Consider the following 20586-nt stretch of genomic DNA (forward strand, 5'->3'; position numbering starts at 1 on the left):
CCCACACTTCCACACACAAATCGGTTTGCCATCCCGCGATGTTCATGTTGCTGCCGCATTCTCCCACTGGGTGCATCTGTTCGCTTATCCAATCTTTGTCTAAAATTAGTGATAATTCCATTTCCATCTGTCTTGAGAAATAAAGACAGAAACAGGAAATTGACATTGTCGCATAGATGTAAAAAAAATGAATAACTAGACTAAGACAAACAAACATTTGTTAAAACAGAATGCTGACACATCAACAAAGAAACCTGTAAAATAACTGCGAGGGTTTTAATATACACAAGGATAATTTACATTATACATCCTTTGTACACTTAATTTTTTTTTAAAACTTAAAATATGTAATTCTTTACACACACTCCCATTAAGTTTCAACACATTTCAGTGAGAGGGAGGAAAAGCTCCTTGGAATAGAAATAAACTAATGAACAATGCATTGTTTTTAAATACACAGATACAACATGGACAACTGAAAATGTTCATGGAATGCATTATTCCTATTTTTGAAAGATTTCACTTGGAGACCAAAAAAAATAAAGCCTTTTAAATCTTTCACATTCTATCAGTGTTTTTTTTCTCCCATCAATATTACAATTCAAAACTTATTAATTTAGACAATTGTTATGATAAAAGATGACATGTTTCCCCCCAAATGTATAATCACCAAGCAATGCATATACACATAAGTACACCTTCTCAATTTCTTGACTCGGTTGTAATGCTGGTACATAGAGCTCTCTTTGATTCCATTTCCCATCTGACATTGCATCAAGATGGGTTTTAAAGGGCAGAGACAGTCAACTTTGAATAAAAAAGACCCTCATCCTTATATAAAACATTTTGTGTCAAGTAGGTGTTGTTCTACAGAGGCACGGGTGTTAAATTGTGTGCTACAGCTCTATGAACACTGCATAGTGCAATTGTGTGTGCTCACGTGTTGAGACAACTACTTTGTGTGAGTGTGTCATATGAGTTGATGGATAGGGGGGGAGTGCACTGCTTTACTCATTATCACATGCTTACTGCACAACGTTTTTCACACCTGTACCCAGCCAAAAGAACAACATACTCACTACAACTGACCCACTGCTTTTAAATGGCTGCCTTTCAGGAACTAGAAGAACAGTATTGAATGAAAGGGAGAAAATAGGTAAGTGACAGTAAAAAGACAAACACAACAAATAGCACATCACAAACCATGTTTGATCTATTTTGCAATGGAGATATGACACACTTTTCATGACGCCCTCTCCACACTACATAAAGTCATCATATGGGCTTTTTGACCCATAAGCATGGATAAACATGACCTAGTTAGGTCATACACAGGTGAGCTTCATATAGAAACTGTTATTTTGCACCCATTTAAAGGGGAAGACTGCCAATATCCAACAAGTAAGCACCATTTTCATCTTTGATTTGACATGCATTGATTGTACCAAGCATAAAGATAAAATATTGGACTCTACTACGGTTGTCAAAAACATCAAAGTATCAGTACTGAACTGTTGTATCAGGAAACAATATGCAAAAGTACCCTGTTAAAATCAATTTACTAAAAAATGAAAACTGACATAAAGAAGACATAATTTATTGGCTGTACTTAACATTATTAGTTGTTTAATCTATTTGAAGTTGGAGGATTGGCAGCAAACAATCAAATGCTGCAATGTTCATGGATTGGACGTCGACTAGAAATGAATTCTTACCACTTCATTGTACGCCAATTGTAAAATTATCATTTTAAATTGGGTTAATTTCCTCCTTAGGCTGAATTTCTTTGATTTATCTTAATCATGTATTTATAGGGACTTTTTTGACTGGTGTAATAGGTTCAGTTTCTTTGTGTTTGTCAGGACTCTGGAAGCAGCATTCTGAATTAAATGCAACTTCCTGACTGTATTTTGTGTGCTGTAGATGTTACTAAATGTCCAATCAATAGAATTGGGAGGGCTGACAGCAACACATTATCATTCGGTGCCATCACCCTCCCACTTCAAATTGACTGGGCATATAATAGTGATAAACTTATTTAGTTTTAGTTCAGTTATAAAGAGCCACAATATTGGATGTCTGACACTGAAAGACATTTTTTTGTTTTGTTTTTGTACATTTTTGTTCCATGACAACACTAGACAACTCAAAAACATTGTGCTTATTACATTTGTATGTGTATGTGCGCATGAGGTTGATCATCATGTCAGCCACATTATTTTCCTTTAAAACTGTAGACATGCATACCCTGATAACAAAACACTGCAGTTTAAACATCAGATTTGAAATATAACCCAAAGGAGATAGATGCTTGCTGCACTTCTTACTCGTGATGGAAACGGACCAATCACAGTGAGCTGTTTACAGTTAGAATGTCTCGGGGATTAGCTGAGTATATTAATATTTTATGTGTTTATTTATAAGGTCAAATCTATCTAACATGCACACTTTTGCCACTCACCCTTCCATGGACATAAATTCAAACACACACAAAAAAAAATCAACATACTTTTGTAACTGTGCAAAAGCAGACAGCAAGTTTTTCCTTTCCTGTTTTTTTGGTTGTTTTTTTTGTTGTACACGTGTTAGGTCAGACTCTCTTCTACGTCAACTTCTTCTCCTCTACTCCGCTGCACTTGTATGAGTTATGTCCAGGCGGTTGTACGTACTCCTCAGATTTATCCCAGTCCGTCACCCACCCTTCTCCTCCTCCTCCCCCGGACCCTCCGCCATTTGAACCGGCCACCTGACTGCTCATGGCCCCGTATTGGCCACCGCCAGTGCGGTAGAGATCCTCTGTTTCATTTGCCAGCTCGTCTTCATCGATGATGCCACACTTTTCCTGGCTGGTGTCTTCAATATCAGCCCACGGCTGCTGTTCTCCCGATGCAAATAGTCCTAGAAGAATCCATATTTTGTTATCCTTCAATACCTTTGACAACCCTAATCAGTGCTAATCTACAAAAATAAAACATGACTAGGGTAATGAGAATCAAATTTGTGAAAGTTTACACAGCCCTATTACCGTATTTTCACAACTATAAGGCGCACTTAAAAGTCTTAAATTTTCTCCAAAATAGACAGTGCGCCTTATAATCCAGTGCGCTTTATAATCCAGTGCACTTTATAATCCAGTGCGCTTTATAATCCAGTGCGCCTTATATATGGAAAAAACAGAAAACCAAAAACGAAAAACCACCACTGTCGGATATTGAAACAATACTGAAACAATACTGTTAAATATGCAGATGCCACCTTAGTTCACAACATCTTCCATCATATAGCTCCTCCCCCACTGCAAGATTTTATACAAAAAAATCCAAAACATCAACAATGGCTGGCTCTAGAGGTGACTGTGTAGTGAGTGCTTCATACCTGGAAGTCAATAGCAATTACCGTATTTTCACGACTATAAGGCGCACTTAAAAGTCTTACATTTTCTCCAAAATAGACAGTGCGCCTTATAATACAGTGCGCCTTACATATGGAAAAGATGTCATTCATTGAGGGTGCGCCTTATAGTCGTGAAAATACGGTAATTAATTCATTCATTTATTATCTGTACTGCTTATCCCCAAGGACCAGGGGGGTTCCGGAGCATATAACAACCAATAATGGGCAGTAGGTGGATGACACCCTAAATTGGCTGTCGGGTAATCGCAGAGCATGAGGAGATATTCAACCATTCACGCTCACACTCATACCTAGTTACAATGTTCATTCATGCATGTTTCTGGGATGTGGGAGGAAACCGGAAAGCAAGAGAGAACATGCAAACTCCACAAATGAAGGTCGGAACCTACCGGGGGGATTGAAGCCTTGAACTCAGAAATGTGAGACAGATGTGCTAACTACTCTTTTACAGTGATGCCCACCCCTTTCAAATACTCAAACGTGCAGTAATCATGTTGTATCCTTACCATAGAAAATGACTCCTCCATAGTGAACCAGAGATGCTATAAGAAAGACACCCTGCCACTCCTCACGTGTCTGCAATCACATGGAAAATCAATTTGATACAATTTCGTTTTTCTTGCGTAATTCAGTATTTTTATTACCTTATGTTTAGTCATGGCTCCCACTATAAGTGGACACACCATTCCAGACAATGTTCCCACACCATTTGAGATACCCATTAATATGCTGGCGTAACGAGGTGCGATATCCAAGTGGTTGACGTTAAAACCTGTGTAAGAAAGACAAATGTTTTTAAAATATATATATATATATATATATATATATATATATATATATATATATATATATATATATATATATATATATATATATATATATATATATATATATATATATATATATATATATATATATATATATATATATATATATATATATATATATATATATATATATATATATATATATATATATATATATATATATATATATATATATATATATATATATATATATATATAAACAGTACTAAATACAAACATTTACAATGAGCACAAAATCATTTTTAATTTACCTGAAATAGCGAAGCCGCTAAAGCCAACAGCAAGCACCAAGAAAGAGATGGCAATACCTTTTGTGTGAGAATATCCTACCACTAGTAGTAGAGTAGCCTCCATGCCAAAACCTGAAAACAATATTAAAGGGAAAACTTAAGTACCAGAAAAAAATGTCGAATAACTATCCACCTTGTGTTTTTTTTCATCAAACTTTTCTTTTAGAGTATTATTTATTAGGCACACTTGCATGAATCTGTAATCATCTAATAATGATGAACACGTATCACAATCAGAGTGAGTGTTGTCCTATATTGTGCCAGAGAAACTGCAATTAAAGGTAAGTAGAAAAAAGTTCAATATGAGTTGTTATGCATTCTGCAAATTCATCATTTATGATGAAAGTGTGTTTTGAATGTGCGCACAGTAAATCCAAAATAAAAATGTAGAGAATATGATTGGTAACTTCTGAGTAGGTCATGATATGATACAATATACTATACAATTGTCGATACATGGGTCAGGAAATAAATATAACATATTCTTCGACACAACGATTAATAGATACCTGACTTTCTCATAGACCATGATTATATTTCACCATTTCTGTATATATAATTTCTTTATAATTTTCTGTATGTATGTATGTATGTATGTATGTATGTATGTATGTATGTATGTATGTATGTATGTATGTATGTATGTATGTATGTATGTATGTATGTATGTATGTATGTATGTATGTATGTATGTATGTATGTATGTATGTATGTATGTATGTATGTATGTATGTATGTATGTATGTATGTATGTATGTATGTATGTATATATATATATATATATATATATATATATATATATATATATATATATATATATATATATATATATATATATATATATATATATATATATATATATATATATATATATATATATATATATATATATATATATATATATATATATATATATATATATATATATATGTATATATATATATATATATATATATATATATATATATATATATATATATATATATATATATATATATATATATATATATATATATATATATATATATATATATATATATATAAATAATCCAATCAGTTAACATGTTAACTCATTGGCGATAGTATTTGGGTAGAAACTTGTTTGTTCCTTTACGCAACAGTGGCAATTTTTTTTAATGTTGATACTTGGTAGTAGCATATCAATAGTCTATTCGGAAATAAAGTATCGCCTTACATCATTGAAGTGATATATTGGCACAAACCTAGTGGTGAATGCAAAACTAACCTCCACAGTTCATGAGTTTTCTGACGTTAGTGGTGGTCATTAGGTTGTGGGTTCGAAGGTAGTCCGCCAACTGACCTCCCACAGGAACAATAATGGTCATCACTAGATGGGGCAGTGCTGACACCATGCCCACCTGGTGGAGTAAAACGTCTCATCTCATTTCAATGGAAACAGAGAAAAATTCATGCTCACACGCATACCTAGGGGCAATTTAGAATGTACAATCAGACTCCCTGCATGCTTTTGGAATGTGGGAGGAAACCGGAGTACCCGGAGGAATCCGGAGTACCCGGAGGAAACCGGAGTACCCGGAGGAAACCCGGAGTACTCGGAGGAAACCGGAGTACCCGGAGGAAACCCACACAGGCCCGGGAGAACATGCAAACTCCCCACGGATGGACATGACCTGGATTTGACCCCAGGACCCCAAAGCTGTGATGATAATGATTTATCAACATTCACCAAACCCTTTTAAGTCTTTCACAGAGATCACGGCCTGTCAATCACAGGTACATGTTGTGTCAATCGTGCCACCCACCTTGCTGATCTCAAAGCCAAAGACTTCTTCAAAGTAGGCCGGCTGGCTGATGAGAAGTAGATAGAAGGTCCAGCTCCTGCAGAAGTTGGCCACAATAATGGCGTAGACAGGCATTGAGGTAAAGAAGTGCCTCCACGGTGTCTTGAATTTCTGCCAAGTAATAGGACAAAATGTTAGTGCTTCGTCATTTTTATTTTACCACGTATTGATACACACACAACCTGAATGAAGACTTACCTGAAGAGGGTTGAGAAACGACGTTGTCTCTCCAATTGCATCTTCAATGTACTTTCTTTCCTCTGCCGTAATAGTGGGATGGGCAGCTGGACTCTCATACGACACGAGCACCCAGAACAAGTACCAGAATATCCCAAAACTTCCTGGGATAGTTCAAGAAGAAGAAATATAGAGGGAACAGAATTAGATTGCCAGTTTATAAGGCAATGGCACTGAAACATAAGGATTAGAAAAGCCAGTCCTCGCAGTTTAAACAAAACGGCTGTCTATTGATGCCATTGGCAGTTAATGAGTCAAATATTATAAAAATTAAAAATCTAACTGAGTGTTATTAATTTGAATTGTTATTAATTTTGTTATATTTAATATTTTATTCACTTCAAACTGTAACTTTGTGTGGCGTTCTCATAAAAGGATCAAATAGAATTATGAACCATAATTAAAAAAAACTAATTTTAAGTTACATTTCAGAATGATAGACATAGGATTGTGAAAACACTGCTCATACTTTAATGCCCTATACCAGGGGTAGGGAACCTATGGCTCGAGAGCCACATGTGGCTCTTTTGATGGGTGCATCTGGCTCTTTGCTAACCTATGAGCTAAAATATGGAAATCGCTGATGACAGAACTGAGATATTACATCTAGAACTGCTTTAATCTTCTTTTTTTTTTGCAGTAGACTCTTCTGCAATGCATCCTCTCATTGATTGACAACAACATAAGAATCTTTTTAAAAATTCTCATTTTTTTCCACTTTAAAAGTGAACTTACTAAAAAAATAATTGAAAAGGCACTCGTTTACATGTATGTATTTTGACTTTTAAATTTGTAGTATGGCTCACAAGAAATAACATTGGAAAATATGAATTGCTTATGGCTCTCTTCCTCAAAAAGGTTCCCGACCCCTGCCCTATATGTACCTTGTGTGTGATATGACATTATACATCGCCAAAATGATATCAAACTATCTATTTTATATCTATTGTCTTTATCATGTGGCAGCCTTGTGGGCAACTGGTTAGTGCGTCGGCCTCATGGTTCTGGGGTCAAGTATTTGACCCGAAGTGGGTTCTCACTACGTGGAGTTTGCATGTTCTCCCCAAGCTTGTATGGGATTCCTTCGGGTACTCCGGTTTCCTCCCACATCCCAAAAAAAAACATGCTTGGTAGGTTGATTGAACACTATTAAATTCAACCAACAATTGTACTTTTAATTAAAAAATAAAATGACTGATATTTAGATTTTTTTCCATATCATAAAGCATTGGTACACAGTGGTTGGAAAGACCTGGTTCAGGTTAGTACATGCTTACCATAGACATAGAATACAGAAGGCCACCCAGTGTATTGCACCAGAATCCCAGCTAAAGGCATGGCCACCACAGCCCCTGCATAAGACCCTGAAATTTCAAGAAACTTTTTAGATGAACAAATTCCTTTTATTTAATAAATCCCAAAAGTAAAAAGCATTATGAAAATCAAGTGGGAAAAACTCTGCTTACCACAAAATGCAGTGGTGGCTAATCGACTTCTCTCTAGTGGAGGAGCCCATTTTGCCCAAATCCCATGGCAGGCTGGGTATGACACACCCTGCATCATACAAGCCAGTCAGTAAAGAGATTCAAAATCACATCCTCCTGAATTGACGCACGCTTTACCTCAACAAGGCCTTGACATATCCTGACCAGTATAACACAGCTGTAATGGCAGCGTGCGGCTGAAGGGATCAGCATGTTAAGGGTAGACGTTGCCACAATGGCAAAGCCAAACACTCTAAAACATACAAGAAAAAAAACACCATGAACATATTTTTGGCAATTTTCAACACTGCAAATAAATCAACCTGGAGATTATGTTATTTTCTAATTAACACTTTCACTGCATTTGAAGATGATAGAGTTGTGTGGCTTGTAAATTGAATTTTTTCCATGAATTATCACTAATGGACGACTAATCAATTTGAAGTGAAAGGGTAGCTGTGAACGATCGTTCACTGCCCTCCCTCGTACCTCAAATATCCTCCATTACTATCAAAAGAAGTTCAAAATCAGACTTCTCTCATGACAACAAACCTGTAGTGACCTGTAGTCGTGCAAAAACAATTACCTGAGTATTGATACCTTTGTAATCAAAGATTGTCACCGAATACAAGATTTCAGTATCGGTACATTGATATTTTTACATACTGTTCACAACCCTAAACAACAGTTTGTCATTCTTCTGCATTGCTTCCTTTAATACTCAGTAATAATACTTGTTCATTGTTAGATAAAATCTTCCAACAAAGGAAAGTCTTATTTTAAACACAACAATAAACAGTTTCAAGCAATCCAAAAAATAAATGAATCACCTGTTAGCTGCAAATTTTTGACATATAAAACCTCCAGGAATTTGTGTGACGATGTAGCCCCAGAAGAAAGAGCCATGGATCATACCCACTGTCTCGGGGTCCCAAGTGAATTGTGCAGCCTGAGGAGAAGAAAAGACATCATTTGACACTCATTTAATAATGTCTACTAACTTAAAATGTTCTTACCACAGACCTAGTTTATAATGAAGTGCAGTTTTACTTCACACAAAAAAATCTGCACCCTATTTTACGGTCTATATGCATAGTTCTTTCATTGTTTCTTCATATTTGAACACTTTTGATGCACAACAAAACAGTGTGTAATGGTTTCCTTAGCCAGCTTCACTCGCCTGACTTTGGTGCAGAAAGGCGCGGGTTCAACTGCCGCTGATGGCGGTATGATTGTGCATATGAATGGTCGTCTGTCTCTATGTGGGCCCTATGGATGACTGGCAGTCAGTCTAGGACAGGGGTAGGGAACCTTTGGCTCGGGAGCCACATGTGGCTCTTTTAATGGGTGGACCTGGCTCTCCACTAACCTGCAAGCTAAAATATGGAAACCAGATAGTACATAGAGAGCTGCTTTAATCTTCATTTTTTTTTTGCATTGGACTCTCCTGGAATGCACACTCTCATTTATTAGCAACCGCATGAGAATGTCAAAAGTATTTTTTTTCACTTTAAAAGTGGTGGAATTACTAAAAACGTAGGCACCCACTTATATGTATTTTGACTTTAAATTCGGAGAATGGCTCTCAAGGAATAACATTAGAAAATATGAATTGTTTATGGTTCTCTTCGTCAAAAAGGTTCCCGACCCCTACTACTGTGATAAACTAATTTAAATGGTGTAAATTGCTGTAAAATCAAGAGATTATAAACTTGTTTAAATTCACATCAGACGGATCACATGATTTGACATTTATCATTGTCAGTGGCAACCAATGAGTTAATTTATATGCATTACGTGCTCTCATCTAATCTCATTTTCTGAACTGCTTATATCCTCATTAGGGTCGCGATGGGTGCTGGAGCTAATCCCAGCTGTTTCCGGACCAGGCAATGTGTTATATTGTTCTATTTGTGGAATTGACAAATTATTTTGTCTTGTCAATTACTAAAATTCAGACTCTGAAATTTTTGGGGAAAAAATTAAGGATTTTAAGTATGCCTTACAGACCGATGGGAACAGATTAACAGATTAATTTGTATTTATAGTTCATTTCTATGGGAAAAAATGAATCAATCAATCAATCAAAACCAGAGAACTAATTCTGGACTTCGGACCAAAAAAAGCCGCTCCGTTCAGCTGATCTCACTTGCACTACTTGTTTATTCATTATTTAATTGTCAGTTTGTTTGTTGTTGTATTTGTGCACTTAGTCTGCAGTGAAGCTTTAAATCTCATTATACTTGTATAATGACAATAAAAGCATTCAATTCAATTCCAATTATTTTCTTTGTAAGGCAATGTTTGACATAGTTTTTGTATACATAAAGTGAAAGTGTCAATTTAGCATGCCACCTGACCACAAACACTTCAAAAACACAATCAAATCCAGTATTAAACTTACCACAAGCACCTCCTTGTTACCTTTGTAGACTGTGTGGTCGTTGACCATGCTTACAATTGCCACACCCAAATTGCAGCGGATACCAAAAGAGATGCAGAAGCCCAGGCCAGATAGAATGGCAATGATGTAACGTCTGGGCAAGCCAAAACAAGTGCAGTCCACCACAGGCAGTTCTTTTTCCACCACCAGCTCAGGGCGGCCTTCTGCCGACAGCTCGATGGTTTCTCCATTGGGTTGCTGCTTGTCAATCAACCTGAAGGAAGAAAAGTCAATCTCTCATTACATCTCAGCTCATTTTCTGAACCATTTTTTCCCCATTTGGGGGTTCTGGAGCCTATCCCAAGTGACTTCGGGTCAGAAGCGGAGGACACCTTGAATTGGTGGCCAGCCAATCGCAGGGCACAATGAGACGGACAACCATGCACACTCCCACCCATACCCAGGGGCAATTTAGCTGTGTCCAGTCAGCCTACAATGCATGTTTTTGGATTGTGGGAGGAAACCAGAGCACCTAGAGGAAACCCACGCAGGCCCTGGAGAACATGCAAATTTCACACAGGTGGATCGACGTGGATTTGAACGCAGGATCCCATAGTTGGTGGGCCAACGCGCTAACCACTCATCCGCCGGGCCGCTATAGTTATATAGTAGTCATGAAATATAGTAATTTACTTAGTGTTTTGTTAATTCAGCATTCATTAATTTATTCAGCTTCCATATTATGCATCCCGAAAGGTTTGCTGGAGCCTAACCCAGCTGACTTAAGGTGAAAGGCAGACTGCACCCTACCTAGACTGGTCGCCAGCCTGCCATAGGGCACACAGAAAGACAAACGACCATCCGTGTACACAATCATACCACGAATAGGAATCGAACCAACGCCTGCCCACAAGAAAGTCAGGCGGTTGAACCTCTACACCACGAGGCGGCGTTGTTAATTCAGCAATTAACATTTTGTGCTCCCATTTTTTTAACAACATAATTCTGGCAACCACAGCTGTCAGTATTTTCCCATCAATTGAATGATTTATTTTCTTATCGGGCACGGTACCAATGACACCACCATTTTACCACAGAACTCAGCAGACAGCAAATATCCTTTTATCGTAACATATACACGCACCCTCTTCTCTCAGTTTTATCGTGACTGTCTATTTTTGTGTATGCGTGCATCCATATTGAGACCACCTTTCATTGAAGGTGCTTGATCTAGTTAGCCATTGAGCTGGACAATATTGTGTATAAACAAAGTGCAATTATCACAAGGATTTGTTTGTGTAAAAGAGAGTTGTCTTTCGATTTTATATTAGCAATTATAAAAGGAAAGAGAAAAAAAGCACGTGATTCTTGCTCACTGAAATGCACAACACAGAGCAAGTCATATTCTAACGCTGGTTCATTATTAATGTGTTTTTGGATGAGATAAATAATTCACCATGGCTTTTTATACTGTAACGTGTCACTATGGATCTGTCTGTCTGTCTGTCTCTTACTTACATGTCCACTTCATTCCCTTTTTGGGCAGCTTCGACTGGTCAGTGCATCGGCCTCACAGTTCTAGGGTTGAGGGTTTAATCCCAGGCCAGTGCTCACTGTGTGGCGTTTGCATGTGTTTTCTCCAGGCACACTGGTTTCCTCCCACAGCACAAAACCGTGCAAGGGAGCCAGGTTGAACACTCTAAATTGCCCTTAGGTATGGATGTGAGCATTAATTTTTCTCAGTTTCGTTGTGCTCTGCGGATTGGCTGGCCACCAATTCAGGGTGTCCCCCACCTGGTGCCTGTAGTTAGCTGGAATAGGCTCCAACGCCCCCTGCGACCCTTGTGAGGATTAGAGGTTAAGAAAATGAATATTTTTATTTATGTTTTAAAAAGTGTATATACAACATTATAAAATTTAAAAGCAGCATTTTAGAATTCGTAGATTATCTACCGCTGAATCCGCTCTCGTACTCGCTCTGGTCTTCCCTCTTAATCTGTCACAACATTGAGATTAGGATTATAAAAATGACTTACTTCCGGAAATGAATATCTATGAGTAAAGTAGAGCAGGGTATGTTTTCCCTGTGATGAGATACAGCTGTATTATGGCCTCTGTTAAACCACTGGTTGCCATTGACGGCACTATACGTCAAATCCATTTTGACTTGTAGAGGCGAATGAACATGGAAATGAAAATGGATTGACCATCCAGTTCTGTCATTTAAACAAATCATTTACTGTCAGATTTCCCAATTTAAACAGATTTGATCTCTATGCATTGCTGTCAATGGCAGGCTATGAGTTAAAATTGAGGTTAGTGATCTAAAACTAAATTATGCGCTTCAAAGATTCCTTTTTTTTATAATGAGATGAAAAAATAAGAATATCCATGCAAGGCCATGGTGATTTTGAGGTATTTCTGATATTGCAAATCAAGATTTAGATATAATATTTTGACATACCTAACAAAAATTAATTAGAGTAAATTGAACACACCATAAACCGCCTGCTGCCGCAGGGATTCACGTGCCTGACTTTGATGCAAGCAGACGTGAGCTTGATTCCCGCTGGTTGTGGTATGAGTGTGAAAGGTTGTCTGTCTACGTCTGATTGGTCGACTAGTCTAGGGTGAAGTTTGCCTTTCACCCAAAGTCAACGGGGATAGGCTCCAGCAACCCTTACGAGGATGCGAGGTACGGAAAATGATGTTATTTAAATTAATAGCATCTCCACAAAAAAAGTTCATTTTATCTTGAAGGATAAAAAAAGAAGAAAACAAAAAGCTTCCTCTTTGCCCAACACCCTACCATCTCAAAAATACACAAATCTTCTCATGTTTTGATCTATTTGAGAGGCATATTATCTTATTTTCCAAAATATGAGGGCGTCTATACCCATGTTATGTATTATTATTGACAAGTAATGAATCAGCCTTCTTCTCTGCAATAAACGTGCCAAATAGCCTCGTGAAATGTAATTTGAGTGCAATGCAAGCATCCTCATTAGACATGGAGACAGATTGCAGCCTGACACGTCCACATATGCTATCAGCTAACGAGGCTAGCCCACAGTCAAAAGAGCAAATTACAGCTGCTTAAGAATATTGTGTTGACTGCAACTGTCCTAAACCAACTCATATTCTTGCTCACTTTTTTTAGTCGTGGAGCTCTCTTATTTATGTACTTTTTGCACAACACATTTGCACACTAAGTGCATAATGTTTTGGTTGACATTTTGCACTTTGCAATGTTCCTAAATGAGTAGCACAAAAGCAGTCTATACTATACTAAAAATAAAAAATACAAATAAAACAATTAAGGTAAATGGTAACTGCTGTGGGTTTCAGAATTATACCATTAAATAAACAGTGAAAACGTAAAACCTTCATTGTCAAATTAAGAACCAGCTACTGAATTATATCAATCATTCGATAATTTTCTCCACACAATTGTTGCAGAGTTAAATCTATTCCATCTAACTATGAGCACCAGGTGGGGGACAGGCTGAATTGATGTCCAGCCAATCCCCCCGCCTAGTGATCATAGTTTGCTCAAGCTGCCCCTGCGACTCTAGTGAGGATAAGGGGTATGGAAAATGAATGATTGAATGGATATTGCAGTCTTCTCAGTCAGGTATTCTCACTACTGATGTAACAGAAAAGAATAGAGTCACATACACATTTATTTATGTCTAAAATATATTTTCCCGAGTCCGTATTATCACCCTCTTGCTACTTTGACAGTAAAATTTCCAGTATACAAGATGAATAAAGTTATCCATTCTAATCTAATCTACTTTTAAGCATTCTGGGAATCTAATTTTCTAAAACTTCTACATCAGGAGCGGCGAACAAGTTAAACACAAAGAGCAAAAATGTTAAACTGTGAAAGTCAAAGAGCCAACAGCATAAGAAAAATCCAATCTATCAAATTACTTTTGAAATATAATCTATTATTTGTTTTTAATGGGCCTTTTTTGAGTGTGTTTTAAGAGAGAATAAAAATAAGGTGAAGGTGCCTTGAGAGGTGCATGTTTGCTACTCCTGTTCTACATGCACAGCATTGCTACTAACCAGGTTTTCAGTAGCTCAGTGGTTAGTCCGTTTGACTGCCAAGAAAACAGTGCTGGCTCAAATTCTGAGTAAAGCAGGGGACGAGTGGAAAATGAGCAGCATACTGTCACGAACATGAAAACTACAAAAAAAAAAATATCAAGCTTACACTTATACTATCATGATTTACAGTAAAAAAAAATGCACGAAGCATAGCGCTAGTACTTATGAAGTCTTATTAGCATAGAAACCAACAACCAGCTCTCAGCAGCTCACAACTAATGAGCAAGGTGGAAGGACGCTAACCTCAGGCCCTTTGGAATTATATTACAATTATAACCACAGTGAGAGCCTTTAAGGACTGGGCTCTACACTCAAGCACCGGAAGTCTTGGCACGCTTTCTTTTCAACTTGGATTCAAGTTTGAACTATTGTAAAATGACTAAAACACAAAATTTGTTTAACTTGATCATTTAGTGACCACCAGACTTATTTCATCCACCCCTTAACTCATTGGCTGCCACTGACCGTACGGGACAGATGAGCCATATTGAGTGGTAGGGTTCAGTTAATGTTCATTTGCTGCTATCCTCATAGCTCAAACAGTTTGGACTTCTACTAGTGATATATTTAATTACATTGTGGAAAATGTTGTTGAAAAAAAACAAGGGTTGGCAGATTGACTCAATTTCATGGCCTAACTTGGATTTCAAGAAAAAGGAAGTATGAAAATAGTTAAAAGAGTAATAGTTTGAAAGAAATTGTACCACGACCAGGTTTTGTAATTAAATAAAATCCATCTATTGAATTAGAAAATATCAAACCGGTCTTCTTAATGTTTTTGACAGTTGCACCCCGCTTTGCAATGCAAAATAATTTCACATTAATATATTTTTGTTAACCTCTAGCAAAAGTAAAGTTTTTAACAAATGTTGTTTTAACTCCAGCATTGTTTTTTTTCTAAAATAGAATAAGAGGAAAAAGAAAAAAAAACCTATTTATTTCACATATGTGCTTGGTAAAGATGTTAAAATATTGACAGACAATGAAATATGATGAAAGTGCTAGGACAGCATTTTTTGTTTCACACTGGTATTGTGTTTTCAGATACAATATGTGCATGTAGTAAACTGTGGAGAAAAACTTGATATAGAAAAAAATGTTCATTTGATGTTCCAAAATAAGTTAAAAATTAAACTCAAATAAAAAAAATTGACATGATAGAGAAAAAACTATGATCAGTTTTGAATTCAACACCCTAAAACTACTTAAAATCAGATTTTCTTCTTGTAATTGTTGCCCAGTGTAATTATTTTGAGCAAGATGAAAAAATATGTCATACAGTTACTATAACATCATGACATCAAATCAAGATGATAACTGATCATTTAAGTCTATGACAATATTTGTAGACACATTGTGCTCAAAGTTTGGTCTTGGTTACTGACAGATATATCATGGACCACCACAAGGTTATATTCAAATTTGTAACATATTTATCTTTATTTAGTGGCTTGAATCCTCCAAAACAATATCTTTGTAGCAAATCGTCAAAACATTGTTTGTTCGGCTATTAAAAATGCAACAAATACTAAATAACGACCATATTTGCTATCAGTATCCCATCAATAAGTTGTTGTTTTTTAACGGTCGATTTTTAGGATAAATGTGTTACACATTGCTGATGATGACTGCACATGGTGACCTACGACATTTGTTCTCCTGTATATTAAATCATGAATTCACTGAGTGTTCCCTTTAATCCTCCCATAAGAGGATGATGGAGGGAGAGACCGCCATGGAGGCTGACAGCAAATATCTTACATAACGGCAGACGCATTCCTCATTAGTTGCCACGTGCCACAATTGATCGTGCATTGTTTGCAAAGTAATTATATGTGTTAAATGTGGTTTGGATTTACGGTTTTATTGGGTCAAGCTAAATTTCAGATTTTTTTTTTTATCTCTGGCACGCCTTTTATGATGCACACAATCTCCCTGAAGTGAACAGATTGGGTCTCGGTGGGAATGTGTCACCTAGGGAGACACCCTCCCTGCTCTCATCCTGTCACACCGCTTTCCCCATCCCATCAACACATGGAAGACATACAACTAATGCATTCTATTGGACACACTATCAACATGATTACAAACAAATCCTGTAGTAATTATACACATTTTAACTCTAATGACCCTACATACTAAACCCTTTAAAAATTATAAAAGAAAAAATGTATGAAAAGTGAGAGAAACATAAAAAAGAAAGAAAAAAAGTTTGAATAATGTATTAAGACAAATATTAAGCATGCAAAAATATTTTCTATTAGTGCAGTGTAAGGAGGAAGCTAATGTTAGGCAACAGCACTAAACAATTACAAATTATGAATTCAAAACAATTTAGCATTGAATAGAATTTCCCTGCATTCTCATTTCATTCGCATTAGTAATTTGATTAAAGATCACATTTTCTTTGACCACACTCAAAAAACTATTTAAAAAAAAAAACCTAAACAAAAAACATGGAGTTATTGTTGGGAGACAGTAATGGGCAGTTACAGAAGTATACAGAGATTGTCAAGCAGGACGCAATGCTACGCAACAATTTCAAAATAAAATGCAGTAAATTAATTTACATATTGGGGGATTTCATAAGTAGGATCTTGTTTTCTTATATTGGAAGAGTTATTGGCATATCAAAGCGTTTCATAACCTTAAAAGTTTGTATGTAGAAGCATTGGTAAGTAGATGTACCACTTTATTATATATTAATATTCATTCATTCATCTTCCGTACTGCGCATCCTCGTAATGGTTGCAGGGGTTTCCTGTGCCTATCCCATCTTACTTCGGGCGAAAGGCACAGCCAACACCACAGGAATCAAGCCCGCAACTGCCTGCACCAAAGTCAGGCGAGTGGACCACTACAACACAGGCTGTTGAGTATTAATATTCTTACTCACATTTAGTACTTAAGTAATGTGAAAAACATTAAAAACAGTCACATCGCATCCAGCTGTCTTCAGGCAAAAGGCAGACTACACCCTAGATCGGTCGCCATTCAGTAGTAGGGCACACAGAAAGACAAACGACCATCCGCACTCCCAATCATAACGCCAGCAGCGGGAATTGAGCCCACACTTGCTGCCACCAAAGTCAGGCGAGTGAACCACTACAGCACAGACAGCTGTGTGCTAATATTCTTACTCAAATTTAGTACCTAAGTAATGTAAAAAAAAACATTGAAAACAGTACATTTTCAAAATTATAATAATTGTATTAATTTCCTAATGTACCTATTCTCTCTGTGTGATTTCTATAAAGTTTTATTTTTAAGTATTTTTAAGCTTCATGTAGAGTTTCGACATCCAGTTCATGAAGAAAACTTTAATTGTTTGACAATGTTTTTTTTTTATATCAGATTCAAGTATAGACAGTATTCCTCGAAATTGCGCACATTATTTATTTTGCCCAATTTGCTATTTAAAAAAAATCTTTGGAAAAGATTTTTGTTACATTAATATACAGATTGTATAAAATGTACCAAACAGAATCAAAGTATCTATAATAAAATCTGCATATGATATTTGATTGCAAAAGTATCAATACTCAGTAATTGTTTTTTGCACTCCCAACATTTATCACTTTGGACTACTCTTGATAGTGATGGTGAAAGAATATTTTTGCATCTTTTTTGTTAACTTTTTGACTGTCAGATTACAATCAAAACAGTCTAATTCTTTACATGCTGTGTTGTTTTGTAGAATTTGTTTTATGCATCCCAAATAGAATACGGTAATGATTTCAAGATAGGTTTAATTTGGTTCAGTTCTTAAATTTGTAAGGACTCTGGCAGCAGCATTTTGTTTTTTAGCTGCAGCTCTGGTTTATTTTTTTGTTCAAACCTAAAACTGTCATTTTAATGATCTAGTCAAGTAGAAATGAATTAATTTGCCTTAGCCCATTGGTTACCATTGACAATGCAATACATACAATCATTTGAACATTCAATTCAAATGGATTGAAACACATGACAAGGCATCGTCAATGACTCTAAGAATTGATAAAGGAATAAGAAATCAATCATGGATCAGCAGATCCTCAAAACCAGGTGACTTGGACAAATACTCAGATGAAAAATATGGGATTGGCACAAATCTATTACCTTCTAAACACATAAAAATCTCTCAAATTGTTCAGAAGTCATTCAAAATCATCTTGGCCTGCATAAACAGCATTCAGTTCAACACACAGATGTCAAGGATGTCCAGCAAACAATAATTAATAGATCCCAGCAAAAAAATTGAATCTTTTATCCATGCCGCTGTGGCACTCACTGTGCATCGTAAATGAAAATGTAGCACTCTGGTGGATGTGAAATGGATTAAAAATGGATTACCTGCTACTTTCTGCATTGCCTTATGTGTAGTATAAGCAACTAACCATTCCTTGCGGAGCCATTCCACAGGCACTGCCCCAAATTTTGAATTGATTTAATTTTTTAAAATGTTATCTTTGTTGTCTGTATTTTATCTTAAATAAAGTTCTTGTTGAGCAGTGAATCAGTATATAATGTCAGAAGCTTGAGCTGTAAGGAGTAAGATCTTATTTGACCTTACAGCACTGCTGTTTGTGCTTACCTAGTGGAGTTTAATATAGAAACAGGAGATGCATTCTGATGGAGAAAATCTTTAAATAATAAATGAACTTCTGGCTGCTTTCATCATGGAGGATCACGCTTTTGTCTGTGTGCTGGTGAGATTGTACCGACTCGTAAAAAAAGCAGTTAGGGGGAGGCCCTCTTGAATATACTCTTACTTATAGAGATGTGCGCCAGAACATGCATACATACAAATATTTGCTTTGTGTCCAGCCCATTTGGAACAAATGAACGCCTTAAATGTGCATGTCTGTTAATCTGAAAGCGTGATAGGATGAAAGTTGTCTGAATGGATGGATGAAGGAGGGATGGCTGGATTGGGAGGGAGCGGCCAGAGGAAGTGACATGGGCTCGGATGGGATGAGTGGGAGGGGAGAGTTTAGGGATTTGCGGGACTCGACATCTGGACTAAAAAACAGGCTATTTCAGGACGGGATTTATACGTTTGCCCGCTACCTCAAATCCTAAGAGAATGCAAGCTTAAAGCAAAGGTTATCGCACGAGCATCTATCGATAATTTTAATCTTGATTTTTTCCTTCATAAACACTAGTACATGCAATTGTCTGCATAACAATGGGATCGGATACATTTGTGAATATTATGTGTCAGTGGAGCCAGAGTACCGTTTTTTCTTTTTACTCAAATATTCTCCACACACCTGTCCGCATTGAATTTATGAATATAAACCCCATAAGAAAGGCGTGATTCTTTTTTTTTCCTTGTCAGAGGTTCATTCATTTTGGAGACCGGATTGTGACCAATTTTATAAAATATAAATTATTGCTTATCACGGATTAAAACATAAAATCTATTTACAAAAAATCTCAAATGTAGCTGCAAACATAACAAAAATATGCTTAGGGAATTATTATCCAAATAAATTGTGCATTTATTTTTGCCCTTACAAAACCAAAGAAGTCTTTCTCCCCCACAAACTACTTTAACATAAACCCTATTACATTTAATGGTCTGAACTTATTTAGGACCTAACTTTTATACTCTCAAAAACAAAAACAAAAAGTCAGTCGCTCCTTTTATTCTTGGTAAATGCAGACGAGCAGTTAAACCCGAGGGGAAATGCGAAAAAAATAATAAAGAAAAAAAAACAGAAAAACAAAACAAAAGAACAAAAAAAGATGAAAATACCTGTTAATTCTTCCCAGAGTTTTGGCCGCGACCGCCTTGAACCTGTCAGGTCGGACCTCCATCCTTCTTGCAGCTCAGCCGGGCCGATTGCTCCTCTTTCGCGTGAGCGCGCACAGTACACGCACGCACTCACGCACGCACGCTTGATTCGTGCCGCGCGTTATCAAGAGGTGAGCGGGCGCAATGTTTCCTAGTTTATATCATTTTTCTTTTCATGTATGTTCGCAGAGAGTATATTACCAAGAAATGAAAAAAACGATATCACTTTTGTA

General features: G+C 36.6%; 1 protein-coding gene across 1 annotated transcript; it reads right to left on the minus strand.

Annotated features, from left to right (window-relative positions):
• Positions 1–262: 262 nt before the first annotated feature.
• slc17a7a (solute carrier family 17 member 7a) lies at positions 263–20460 on the minus strand. The gene is made up of 13 exons (XM_077734833.1): positions 20315–20460; positions 10480–10732; positions 8906–9024; positions 8214–8328; positions 8058–8145; positions 7869–7955; positions 6553–6695; positions 6316–6465; positions 5778–5910; positions 4493–4603; positions 4059–4186; positions 3921–3990; positions 263–2898 (listed from the first exon to the last, which is right to left on the minus strand). The coding sequence occupies exons 1-13, from the start codon at positions 20374–20376 to the stop codon at positions 2603–2605; spliced, it is 1755 nt and encodes a 584-aa protein (XP_077590959.1). The 5' UTR covers positions 20377–20460; the 3' UTR covers positions 263–2602.
• Between the last annotated feature and the right edge of the window lie 126 nt (positions 20461–20586).

Source organism: Stigmatopora nigra, chromosome 15, assembly GCF_051989575.1.
Source record: "Stigmatopora nigra isolate UIUO_SnigA chromosome 15, RoL_Snig_1.1, whole genome shotgun sequence".
Taxonomy (NCBI): domain Eukaryota; kingdom Metazoa; phylum Chordata; class Actinopteri; order Syngnathiformes; family Syngnathidae; genus Stigmatopora; species Stigmatopora nigra.